Source organism: Pecten maximus, chromosome 6 (assembly GCF_902652985.1).
Source record: "Pecten maximus chromosome 6, xPecMax1.1, whole genome shotgun sequence".
NCBI lineage: Eukaryota > Metazoa > Mollusca > Bivalvia > Pectinida > Pectinidae > Pecten > Pecten maximus.
This window is the reverse complement of record NC_047020.1, coordinates 3,577,222-3,590,820: the sequence shown is the minus strand read 5'-3', so window position 1 is coordinate 3,590,820 and position 13,599 is coordinate 3,577,222. Positions and strand designations below refer to the sequence as shown.

At 39.3% G+C, this 13,599-nt stretch overlaps 1 protein-coding gene across 1 annotated transcript in view; it reads right to left on the bottom strand.

The window, feature by feature from the left end:
• Positions 1–575: 575 nt before the first annotated feature.
• Positions 576–13,599, bottom strand: part of LOC117328744 — an 84,567-nt gene continuing 71,543 nt past the window's right edge. The window contains exons 39-48 of the mRNA XM_033886259.1: positions 12,775–12,875; positions 12,202–12,456; positions 10,810–10,958; positions 10,531–10,630; positions 9,987–10,249; positions 8,530–8,707; positions 7,881–8,144; positions 7,121–7,300; positions 4,999–5,298; positions 576–3,515 (exon numbers count right to left, since the gene is read on the bottom strand). Coding sequence (XP_033742150.1) covers positions 3,292–3,515; positions 4,999–5,298; positions 7,121–7,300; positions 7,881–8,144; positions 8,530–8,707; positions 9,987–10,249; positions 10,531–10,630; positions 10,810–10,958; positions 12,202–12,456; positions 12,775–12,875 — 2,014 coding nt within the window. The 3' untranslated portion in view covers positions 576–3,291. The remainder of the gene's footprint in view (positions 3,516–4,998; positions 5,299–7,120; positions 7,301–7,880; positions 8,145–8,529; positions 8,708–9,986; positions 10,250–10,530; positions 10,631–10,809; positions 10,959–12,201; positions 12,457–12,774; positions 12,876–13,599) is intronic.

Here is a 13,599-nt window from a genome sequence, read left to right as displayed (position 1 = left end):
CGACCGACTGGTCCACGCTATGACCAACTGGTCCCTTTGTCACGATATGACTGACTGGTCCACGCTATGACCAACTTGTCCCTTTGTCACGCTATGACCGACTGGTCCACGCTATGACCGACTGGTCCCTTTGTCACGCTATGACCGACTTATCCCTTTGTCACGATATGACTGACTGGTCCACGCTATGACCGACTTGTCCCTTTGTCACGCTATGACCGACTGGTCCCTTTATCACGCTATGACCGACTGATCCCTTTATCAAGCTATGACTGACTAGTCCCTTTGTCACGCTATGACCGACTGGTCCCTTTATCACGCTATGACCGACTACATGTAGTCCCTTTATCAAGCTATGTTAATGTGATAGAACAGTATTGCACTTTAAATGTATTGCTGACAAACAAGTCAAAAATAAATATATAATGAGTATCTAAAGTAATATATACACCAACCCCGTGTACCAACTGGCAGAGGATTTTTCAGAATCTCTCAAGTTACATGATCAATGTCTGGAAATTCATAAAGAATACATATATTCTTAACTTCAAACTTTAGACACAATTAACAATTGATTTTTTTTTACTGTAAATTGGAATACTTTCTCCCATTGTGATTTATGTCTATATTATTAAGTTGATTGACCTTATTTTGTATATAACAATCAATACCAAGTCTAAATAATGCTAGCGAAGTCTCAACACATGACTTTAATCATGAAATGTCTTTTAATTATTTAATATCAGTACAAATTTAATAAATACATAACAATTTACATGAACTCTGAGGAACAATAAATTAGGATAAAATGTCAACCCTTTCAACCTTGGTAAGGTCCCAGATAGGGGACAATAATTCCAAACTGTTTTTACAGGAAAGGATTAACACTCTAGCAAATAGACTATTTAACTTGTTATAGTCCTAATAACTGTCATTTCATATAAACTGTACCTACCCTGAAAAAATGGTCCCGAAACTACGAGTACCGGGACACGGTTTTCCTCACAATTCAAAAGAGGATAACAGCTAGGAGTGAACTCTCTTCCTTTCTGGTCTAAAGAAGATTACACACGTTGACTCTCTTCCTTACTGGTCTAAAGAAGATTACACACGTTGACTCTCTTCCTTACTGGTCTAAAGAAGATTACACACGTTGACTCTCTTCCTTACTGGTCTAAAGAAGATTATACACGTTGACTCTCTTCCTTACTGGTCTAAAGAAGATTATACATGTTGACTCTCTTCCTTACTGGTCTAAAGAAGATTACACACGTTGACTCTCTTCCTTACTGGTCTAAAGAAGATTACACACGTTGACTCTCTTCCTTACTGGTCTAAAGAAGATTACACACGTTGACTCTCTTCCTTACTGGTCTAAAGAAGATTATATATGTTGACTCTCTTCCTTACTGGTCTAAAGAAGATTATACATATTGACTCTCTTCCTTACTGGTCTAAAGAAGATTATACATATTGACTCTCTTCCTTACTGGTCTAAAGAAGATTATACATATTGACTCTCTTCCTTACTGGTCTAAAGAAGATTATACATATTGACTCTCTTCCTTACTGGTCTAAAGAAGATTACACATATTGACTCTCTTCCTTACTGGTCTAAAGAAGATTACACATGTTGACTGTCTTCCTTTCTGGTCTAAAGAAGATTATACATATTGACTGTCTTCCTTACTGGTCTAAAGAAGATTATACATGTTGACTCTCTTCCTTACTGGTCTAAAGAAGATTACACATGTTGACTGTCTTCCTTACTGGTCTAAAGAAGATTACACATGTTGACTGTCTTCCTTTCTGGTCTAAAGAAGATTATACATATTGACTGTCTTCCTTACTGGTCTAAAGAAGATTACACATGTTGACTCTCTTCCTTACTGGTCCAAAGAAGATTATATATGTTGACTCTCTTCCTTACTGGTCCAAAGAAGATTATACATGTTGACTATCTTCCTTACTGGTCTAAAGAAGATTACACATGTTGACTCTCTTCCTTACTGGTCTAAAGAAGATTATACATTTTGACTGTCTTCCTTACTGGTCTAAAGAAGATTATATATGTTGACTCTCTTCCTTACTGGTCTAAAGAAGATTACACATGTTGACTCTCTTCCTTACTGGTCTAAAGAAGATTGTTGGCTGCACTTGTGATCTGTCCACTGGTCAAATTAAAATGTTGCTTTGCCCACTGGTCAAATTAAAATGTTGCTTTGCCTTTAAGTGTTAAAAGAGCCAATCATGGCTGTAGTTAAAAGTTTGTATTTGTTTGAATAATTACTGAAATTAACTTGATGAGGGTATAACAACACAGATGTTGGCAGGTTTCTGCTTAAAGATTTTATCATTATCAATTATGTGAAGAGTTCAAACTTAAGGTTTGAAAAAAATCACTTGTTGCCCTAAACAACAGTCAACAACAGTACTAATGTTTTGTCTTTGAATTCTTAGATATGGTAATCACTGAATGCAATGAAGGAATGGAATGATGTGAACAGTCGTTATGGTAATTTATTTCCTGATCAATATTTGAATATAAATCAGAATTCATTTTGAGTTTCTTGTCTTGGTGTAATACAATACAATGTATTCACATTATGCTTTTCAAATTACAAATCCACTTTCACTAAAATTCCACCATTCTGATAAAAAAAAAATGCTTCCATTTCAGTAATTTTGTCAACATAAATATTTCAATAAGTTAGGATAATTGAGTGTACCTATTGTGTAACTCCAGAGTAACGCCAGAGTAACACGACAGTAACTCCAGAGTAACACGACAGTAACTCCAGAGTAACACGACAGTAACTCCAGAGTAACACGACAGTAACTCCAGAGTAACACGACAGTAACACCAGAGTAACACGACAGTAACTCCAGAGTAACACCAGAGTAACACCAGAGTAACACGACAGTAACTCCAGAGTAACTCCAGAGTAACACCAGAGTAACACGACAGTAACTCCAGAGTAACACGACAGTAACTCCAGAGTAACACCAGAGTAACACGACAGTAACTCCAGAGTAACACAACAGTAACTCCAGAGTAACTCCAGAGTAACACCAGAGTAACACGACAGTAACTCCAGAGTAACACCAGAGTAACACGACAGTAACTCCAGAGTAACACCAGAGTAACACGACAGTAACACCAGAGTAACACGACAGTAACACGACAGTAACTCCAGAGTAACACGAGAGTAACTCCAGAGTAACACCAGAGTAACACGACAGTAACACCAGAGTAACACGACAGTAACTCCACTATCCAATAGCTAATCCTCATGTATCAACACTTGCTGAGTCTGTGAACTCTCCGTGTTCATGTTTAGAATCATACTGATACACTGTGTTATCAAATCCACGCCCATTTCCTGATGGCGCACCCATCTGTTGCCGTCGCCATAGCACCACACCTACACCTACAAGGCCCAGGACGACCAGGCAGCCAATCACAATGCCCGCTATACCTCCTCCTCCCACACCACTGCTGCTGTCGGACAACCCTGATAGAGAATCAGAAAAATATTTGTAAGACAAAGTATTACCAAAGAAACCAAAGCTAATTGAGGAGAACAAGAGGCCCAAGGACCTTAACGGTCATCTGACTCTAAAATCAAAGACCCTTATACTATTGTAGTATGCATTCTCTGTAATGAGTATAGTGGCATTGTTGGCCATGGTGGCCATCTTGGAATTTGGATCAACCCGAAAAATAACAGCACTTGGTCAAGACGATCTCAAGATCGTTTCAGGCAAGTTTCAGCTCAATCCCACTATTGGAACTTGAGAAGAAGTTTGAAATATGAAAAGTTTACGCACGTCACACAATGACGGACAAAGCATGATGACTAAAAAAAGGTCACTGTTACCTACATTTGATATAGGTGTATAAGTATTCAATATCTTGAAGCTGTTTGAAGATCTGATGACTGGACAGGGTTTTTAGTGTTTTGAGTGAATGGTGGGAACAGAACTTAATGTAGCCACGATTCCATACAGATAGAGCAAAGGTCAAGGCTGAATATCTCTTCCATGTGGTTGAGACAGAAATTTTGAAGTTAAGGAATTTAAAAATAAGACTATGATAAAATGATATTTCTAAACTCTGTTACTGAGTTTTACTGAAGGAGTGATACTCTTTACATTGGTCATAACGTTTTCAGGTAAGATGTCAAGATATTTAGTGGTAATGAAGAAAGTTAAATACCTGCTTCATTGATTGACATGATATATCTTACACTTATTGCCATTTCTGTTATCCATATTTAACAGATATTTTATCAGACATGACAGCTCCTTCCTCACACCATTAACTTACCTTGCCCTATTTACCTGTAAATGATTTCTATGTTAATCTCTGATAGATTGTATGGTTTGGTTTGGTTTATTTTGTTTAACGTCCTATTAACAGCTACATGTAAGTTCATTTAAGGACGGCCTCCCGTGCGTGCGACATGTATGCGTGTGGTGAGTGCGTATGTGTGTTTTGGGAGGCTGCGGTATGTTCGTGTTAAGTCTCCTTGTGATAGGCCGGAACTTTTGCCGATTTATAGTGCTACCTCACTGAAGCATATTGCCGAAGACACCCAGCAGCACACCCCACCCGGTCACATTATACTGACAACGGGCGAACCAGTCGTCCCACTCCAAATATGCTGAGCGCTAAGCAGGAGTAGCAACTACCATTTTTAAAGACTCTGGTATGTCTCGGCTAGGGGACAGAACCCAAAGCCTTCCTCACAGGGGCAAACGCTCAACTAAAGGCCAAAAGTGAGGCATTGTCAAGGGAGACATTAGGAAGAAGAAAGTTGTTCAGAAAGAAGAGAAAAGATAAGATCCCAAATTTAGTCGCCTCTTACGATCATGCAATGGGGGCAGCAGGTACAATTCTTAGCCCTACCTGCAGGGCAGGACAGACTTTCTGGCCCAGATACAGCGGAATGGTTTTCACTTATAGTTTGTAAGAAAAGTGACATGAGGACTTACCAGTAGCCTGTTTCTGTGTTATCCCCGGCCTGTAGGTGGCAGTACCTGTCGGTACAGGAGTGATCCTGGGCCGGGTTGGGTTTACATTGCCTGGCCCTTGGGAGGATTGATGAATGGGTGGGTTTGACTGAGGCTTGGGGGTGGAGTTATGTACTATGACCTTTGGTGTACTATGACCTTGATGGTTGGTGACCTTGGGTGAACTGTTTTTTCCAGGTGTTGGGGTTGCAGCCCTAGATGGACTAGCCAGGGATGTATTAGGGGCTCCAGCTGGAATGGTGACGATGTTGTGGTCTGCCACTGTGGATAGAAGAAAATTGTTTATTACCAAATTCAATACAGTCAGACATGGTTATAGTGTCTACCTATCAGTATCTACAACCTATATCAAGTTAACACCTGTCTATATCAACCACCTGTATATAGTAAACATTTGTAAATTGTGACCACCTATCTGTATCTTCCACCTGTGTATAGTGACCACCTGTCTATTATGATACCTGTATAGAGTGACCACCTGTCTATATCTACCACCTGTATATAGTTATCACCTGTCTATATATGCCACCTGTATATAGTGATCACCTGTCTATATCTGAAACCTGTATATTGTGACCACCTATCTGTATCTACTACATGTACCTGGATATAGTGACCATCTGTCTATATCTACCCCCTGTATATGGTGACCACCTGTCTATTATGATTCATGTATATGGTGACCACCTATCTATATCTACCCCCTGTATATAGTGAACATTTGTATATGGTGACCACCTGTCTATATCTACCACCTGTATATAGTGAATATTTGTATATGGTGACCACCTGTCTATAGAAAGACATTCTACTCTAAAGAAGAAATCGTATAATCACTGTACAGAACTGGTAGTAGGAAACTGTAGTTACCCACCGTCAACATGGCCGACACTGATCCACAAAAGAAAAAACATGTCTCTGTTTTCATATTTGAACTTTTGTACTGACTGTGCCATTACGCACACATGTTCATATAATAAAATAAGATATTTTTGAACTGTAGCGTTTAGCTGTGTTTTTAAGAGGAGAAATGACCCGTGTAAATTTTTGCATGTCATAGTTGACTGAAAATATGTTTTGAAAGCGAAAGTAGGTAACAGTCCAGAAATGTGGGTAATTTAAATTATAAGTAGGTAACAGTCCAGTAATGTCAGTAACTGAGATTATAAGTAGGTAACAGTCCAGTAATGTAGGTAACTGAGATTATAAGTAGGTAACAGTACAGTAATGTAGGTAACTGAGATTATAAGTTGGTAGCAGTACAGTAATGTAGGTAACTGAGATTATAAGTAGGTAACAGTACAGTAATGTAGGTAACTGAGATTATAAGTAGGTAGCAGGATAGCATGGAGGCCACTGTATAAATAATGTCAGCAAGGAAACAATGGTAAATGATTTGTGCTCAGGTTATTTTCGTCGATGGACTTTAAAACCGTTCCGGTTAGCCAATCAGCACATTTTTCTTCACTGTACCTTGGTCTATATAACCTATTTTCAGATAGGTTAAAATTCAAGCTTGACGTCCCCCAAACTTAAAATTGAGTAGAACATATCGCCTTCACGGAAAATTGTCACTTGTGCACTATCATTTTCGTTTTACATAACGGAATATCACATGATCGTTCGGAGCTAGTGCGCTTTCAGTGCACATCATGAAAATCACTTTATAAGTAACCAAGACAATCACATGACAAAAGGATACCCATAATGCTTTTTCTCTATCCTACTTATCAGAAGAATGAAGTAGCGAAGTATACACAAAAACATTTCGGCACATTATATAGCTATATGCATTTTGGGATGAAATGACTTGAAACAAATTGACAGATTATACAAGCTATACACACTAGTCATGCTAATTCGGACATATAAAATTCACTTCCAAGATTCTGGAAGTAGTCATTTGATTGGCTAGCTAATCCAAAAGGTCACCCTGACGTGACACCATATGGGATGTTGTTAGATGTTCATTTAACGTAGTGAGAATGACCATCTAGATTTTAATTAGATTGTATTAGGGGTATCATTTTGTCATGTGATTGTCTCTTTCTTTTGGCAGTACAGTGAGAATGGCATTTTTTACCTTTATTTTTCTGACAGACATATCCACGTTTTAACCCACAGTCAAGATCATTCCATTTGCCATTCCAAGTTTGCATTTCAACACAGTCCTCAACATTTCCTCGTCCATCTCGGCCGGATGGCTCCCCTTTGTCCCAGTAAACAAATGGTATAGGAGAATTGTCTGCCCACTGGTATCCAGCTAAAAGGCAGAAAAATGCTATTAAATCTCGACACCTTGGTTTATCATTAGTTCTATTGTTCAGTACAAAAGCTCTACCTAAAAGTCCTACAGTGTACAGGCACCAACATGGTCTGTGCCATTGTTACTTCCTCTGCATTCAAAGGAAGTAAAAACTTAGGTTTATTACCTCTTCTGGGAGTAGGGACACATTCAAATTGTTCTCATTAATGTTGCTAAAACTGCTGAAATGTGTGTGCATTGGACAGAACATGCTTTTGTGAAAAAATAAATTCTAAGTCAGTATGAAGTAAAAGACCTTGTCACTTGTCTTAAGGAAGAGATTCTCATCCTGTTTTGTTTCTCCAGTATAGAAGAGTTCCAATTTGTTCCTTACCCGTTAAAAGCTGTGTATTTAAACTTACTAGAAGTACGTTTGATTTGAAATTAATGCCATTCAGTGTGAGCCCATTATGACAGTTCATCGTCACAATGGCTGTTCCATCTAAAGGATTAAACAGTCAATTATGAATAATCTTGGTTTATGTCAAATTAGAATCTATGTGTTGATAAGGTGAACAATCTGCCAATTAGAACTTACATGAGGAATATTTGTGAAGACCAATCCAGAATGATGCAACTTGGGTGGTAATGGAGCTGACAGATGTCATCAGTTTGATGTTGTCTCTGATGCCACTGATGGAGACGAGAGTGGCCTTTTGTCTACTACAGGCTAGAGTGGCATCCAGGAATGTCTTAGTGTCCATTAACATGAACAGGTAGCAACGCGTCCCATTCACCTCGGAAACCCAGCCGGCGTCAGGGCACTGGGCATTTGGGGGTGGGGGTGTCACAGGTGGGCTGGCTGTAGAGAATTGTACATCGTATTAACAACATTTGGGAGTGGGGGTGTCACAGGTGGGCTGGCTGTAGAGAATTGTACATCGTATTAACAACATTTGGGGCTGGGGGTGTCACAGGTGGGCTGGCTGTAGAGAATTGTACATCGTATTAACAACATTTGGGGCTGGGGGTGTCACAGGTGGGCTGGCTGTAGAGAATTGTACATCGTATTAACAACATTTGGGGGTGGGGGTGTCACAGGGGGACTGACTGTAGAGAATTGTACATCGTATTAACAACATTTGGGGGTGGGGGTGTCACAGGTGGGCTAGCTGTAGAGAATTGTACATCGTATTAACAACATTTGGGGGTGGGGGTGTCAGGAATAAATTCTTTATAAAACTGACCTGTACTGAGTTTACAGATAAACGGAAGCTTGAAGGAACAGGGCATGACAGCCCAGCCCCCGGCTAGATTGGAGGACACACACTGCTGCCTGCCTGCTGCAGTGGCTGGTTGGGACTGAGCCCAGTTGGTGTAGATTACAGGCCACTTACTGTCTATCCAGGTGTAAGTCCCGTTACCCTGGCAACAGTACAAATATGATAATTATGTAGAGTATATACAGGAATTATTAAAGCATGCAGTACCAGGAAGACAATATATTTATACGATACATGAAGTTTACATCATAATACGAGGGATGATTGATATGTTGTGAGCCTCGTATTGAAGGAGGTACTCAAGGATGTTCTTTTTAAGTCCTATTATTCTCTGACTATATAATTCAGTGTACCCATGGACTGGTCTCATTTGGTTAGTTTCTATCAACGAGGTAGCACTCTAAAGTAAACAAGCCAAGCAGCTTTTGCAAAGTGGAGAAAATCGGTGAAAGAGCAGTGATCAATATTTGCATCAAAAATGTTTAACACCTAAGGATATCCATACTGATATGGTAGCAACACTAGGGAAAGACGCCCCTTCATATGCGACAGTGAAAATGTGGGTGGCGGAATTTAAGCGCGGCCGCCAGAGCCTTGAGGATGACCCCCGTCCTGGAAGGCCTGTCAATATTGCAACCCCAGAAATGGTCAATAAAGTTCATGATATTGTTATGACTGAGAGACGAATCACAGAAAGATATATAGCCAATAGAGTTGGCATTTCACAGGAAAGAGTACATTCCATTCTGACCAAGGATCTTGCAATGAGAAAGCTTTCGCCTGATGGGTACCAAGACTTCTGACAGTTGATCAGAAGTAGATGAGGCGCACATTATCATGAGATCGAAACAATGGAAACACCCTGGCTCTCCCCCGCCAAAGGAGGCAAAGACTGTTCTATCAGCAGGGAATGCTATGTCCTCGGTTTTCTGGGATGCAGATGGTATTCTGCTTATAGATTATCTCCAAAAGGGACACACAATCAATGGCCATAATACAGAAAAATATTAAACTTAAGCGCCACGGAAAGCTCACTAAAGGTGTGTTATTCCATCAGGGGTTTCATCTATTTCCAAAACTAAAAATAGCTATTTCAGGCACCCACTTTCAGTCCAATGATGACGTTACGTCATACATGCAGCAGATGACTTTCTGAACAGCCAAGAAAAGGAGTTCTATAAAAGTGGAATTGAGGCCCTTAAACACCGCTTGCAAAAGTTCATAGATGCTGAAGGGGATTATGTTGAAAAATAATACAATATGTCTGAAAAATTCAAATCCTTCAATATGAGACTCACAAGATATCAATCAGCCCTCCTAGTACAGTAATACAGCCTAAATACTGTTTGATGAGTAAAAATACTCGACATAAACTGGACAGATTTTAGCTGTTTTGTTTTGAGTGATTTGAAGTTGCCTACCTGGGCACTTTGAAGGCCAATCCAGACACCAGACTTAGTTTGTATGGAGGGGTCATTGATGAGGAGGAGCAGGAAGTCCTGTTCAAACTTGTTGGTTATTGTGGCGAGGAAGACAGCACTACCTGACCTCTGACAGTAGGCGTTGGCTGTAGTCCAATCCATTTTGGTGGGGACATACTTGAAGCAGTCTGACATAAAAGCTTTAAAACCAGGGTGGATCAGACAGCTGTTTGGAAGTGGCTCTGGTGTTGTAATGCTGGGTGCTAAAGAAAATGGTGAGTAATGTTAAGACAGTAATTGTCCTTCTGTACAGTAGAAGTGATGTAAACCTTGATTCATTTTATACATAAGATAAAAACAATTTACATATGCACATAATTATCAGGATGTCGTCATATTGAATTAAAACAGGTATACGTAGATGTACCTATTTAAGATTTAATCCCTTACAGCGAAATAGTGAACACATGTGTTATAACTCACAGAAATAAACAAAAGTAGTTTGTGTCATTCAGAAAATGTTTGTAACAATGCTGATATTTACATTTCTTTGTTTCACAGATGAATGGGTTCCTGGTATTACAACTGTAGTCGTCCCAGAGCCCAGCGTTGTGTGGACGGCCATATATCCGTGTGCACATCGTCTGCAGATACACAAATGTTTCATCAAGAGTATTGCTTTTTTTAGGAAATGAGTTTAAATGTCCATGAACCTTTTATTAGAATGGATTTGTATGACTCAAATCATTTATAAGACATGGGCGAGTTGTAAATTAGAATTAATTGTTATTTTTCAGCCTGGCACTACATTTTGTAAACTGACCGATTTCCTTTGACCATTAGGTTCTCCTCTGTCCCAGTTGGAGTAGGTCAGGTCGGTGTTGTCAATCCAACGGATCTGACCAGCAACAAATTGTAGACCAATCCATGGACTTATTCCTCCGCGATTGCCAAGCAATGTAGTCACAAAGGCTGGGGAGTCAAAGGAGCAATGATAAGTCATATACATAGTGTAGATCAAATTATATGATAGCAAGCTTAAGAAATTCAGCAATGCACTAGTTTTATATTCTATTTATCATATAGAAGCATACATAGTACCTATCTGAAATGTGGTGATCATCAAGACAATGCAATGTCATCGTGTGGCATCATGTCCCCTACCATGTCATTGTGTGGCATCATGTCTACTACCATGTCATTGTGTGGCATCGTGTCCCCTACCATGTCATTGTGTAGCATCATGTCCACTACCATGTCATTGTGTGGCATCATGTCCACTACCATGTCATTGTGTGGCATCATGTCCACTACCATGTCATTGTGTGGCATCATGTCCACTACCATGTCATTGTGTGGCATCGTGTCCCCTACCATGTCATTGTGTGGCATCATGTCCACTACCATGTCATTGTGTGGCATCATGTCCACTACCATGTCATTGTGTGGCATCGTGTCCACTACCATGTCATTGTGTGGCATCATGTCCACTACCATGTCATTGTGTGGCATCATGTCCACTACCATGTCACTGTGTGGCATCATGTCCACTACCATGTCATTGTGTGGCATCATGTCCACTACCATGTCATTGTGTGGCATTGTGTCCACTACCATGTCATTGTGTGGCATCGTGTCTACTACCATGTCACTGTGTGGCATCGTGTCCACTACCATGTCACTGTGTGGCATCGTGTCCACTACCATGTAACTGTGTGGCATCGTACCCACTACCATGTCACTGTGTGGCATCGTGTCCACTACCTGGTCATTGATTATGATTGATTGCCTTTTGGTTAATCAAAAGAATTTGATTGTGTTTTTACAAATTTGATCCATGTGACCTTGAATATGGATTCAGGTTATTTTCTTTTTCATAACTTTGTCAGGGGTCATCTACAATACCTTCCAGCCAAAGATCTTGATTCTTGGCCTTTTTGTTAATCAGAAGAAAAGGTTTGAGTGTTTCAAACAAAAATTAACACCTGTGACCTTGAATATGGGTAAAGATCATATTTTTGTTATGCAAACCATGTTAGTTGTCAACCTAGTAACCTACAAGCCAAATATATTGATTCCAGGCTTTTTGGCTATTCAGAAGGAGCTGTTGAAATCTGAAATTAGGTTTCACCCTTATTACAACATGTATGTAAGCTGGCCAATATGAAATTAATTCTTAATCAATTTTGACTATAAATCTGGAACTTTTCCTTGCCATTTTCAAATTTGTCTGCAATGCTGGCCAAATTGTATCCTTTCTGTCTCCCTCCAAGACTTTGACAAAATTTACTGGCATTTTGCCAGGTTTGGAGTGTTGTGTAGAGACGGAAACACTTGTTGCCATAGGACCTGAATCCCACAGGACAGTGGCCATGTATGACTGGTGCTGGGGTGGTCGTATTGTGGGACACAAGGCCATTTTCACATACAAATCCCGCTTTCGTTGCACAGTGGTTGTCAAGCCATTTCCCTGGAATTATATTGAAAGTAGAACATGGTATCATACATTGTAACACTAGAGTTAGAGAGATGGAAGTATACATGATTTCTGAAAACTAAAACACACTTGTAACACAAAACACTTTTGATTGTATGCTAAATCAAATATTTCTTAAAATAAAAGTTTGTAAACCTGTATTACCAGTATGACAACACACCAGGTCTGTGTTGATACTAGACACTCAGATCCAGACAGCTTTGTCAGAGAAACAAAGGTTTTTTTTCTATAAAAGTAATTATACAAATAAATAAAAGAGATGTATACTGTCATTGTTTCAAAAAGACCCACCATTTCCAACATAGATTTGACTACAGTCTTCTGCTCCTCCATAGTCGTTAGGTTCATTATGATTCCAGTTGATGAACGAAGGTACAGTACCATCTGACCAGCTGTGAGTACAACAAGAAAACAATTACACAAGGAAAATTAGACAAGTAAGGTTTGAAAATAAAAGTACATAGTTGTAAGACAAGTAAGGTTTGACAAGTAAGGTTTGACAAGTAAGTTTTGACAAGGAAAGGAAGACAAGTAAGGTTTGACAAGTAAGGTTAGACAAGGAAAGTTAGACAAGTAAGGTTTGACAAGAAAGGTTTGACAAGTAAGGTTTGACGAGTAAGGTTAGACAAGTAAGGTTTGACAAGGAAAGTAAGACAGGTAAGGTTTGACAAGTAAGGTTAGACAAGTAAGGTTTGACAAGTAAGGTTTGACAAGGAAAGTTAGACAAGTAAGGTTTGAAAATAAAAGTAAGACAAGTAAGGTTTGACAAGTAAGGTTTGACAAGGAAAGTTAGTCAAGTAAGGTTAATTTTTGACAAGAAAGGTTTGACAAGTAAGGTTTGACGAGTAAGGTTAGACAAGTAAGGTTTGACAATGAAAGTAAGACAAGTAAGGTTTGACAAGTAAGGTTTGACAATGAAAGTAAGACAGGTAAGGTTTGACAAGTAAGGTTAGACAAGGAAAGTAAGACAAGTAAGGTTTGACAAGGAAAGTAAGACGAGTAAGGTTTGACAAGTAAGTTTTGACAAGTTAGGTTTGACAATGAAAGGAAGACAAGTAAAGTTTGACAAGTAACGTTAGACAAGGAAAGTTAGACAAGTAAGGTTTGACAAGGAAA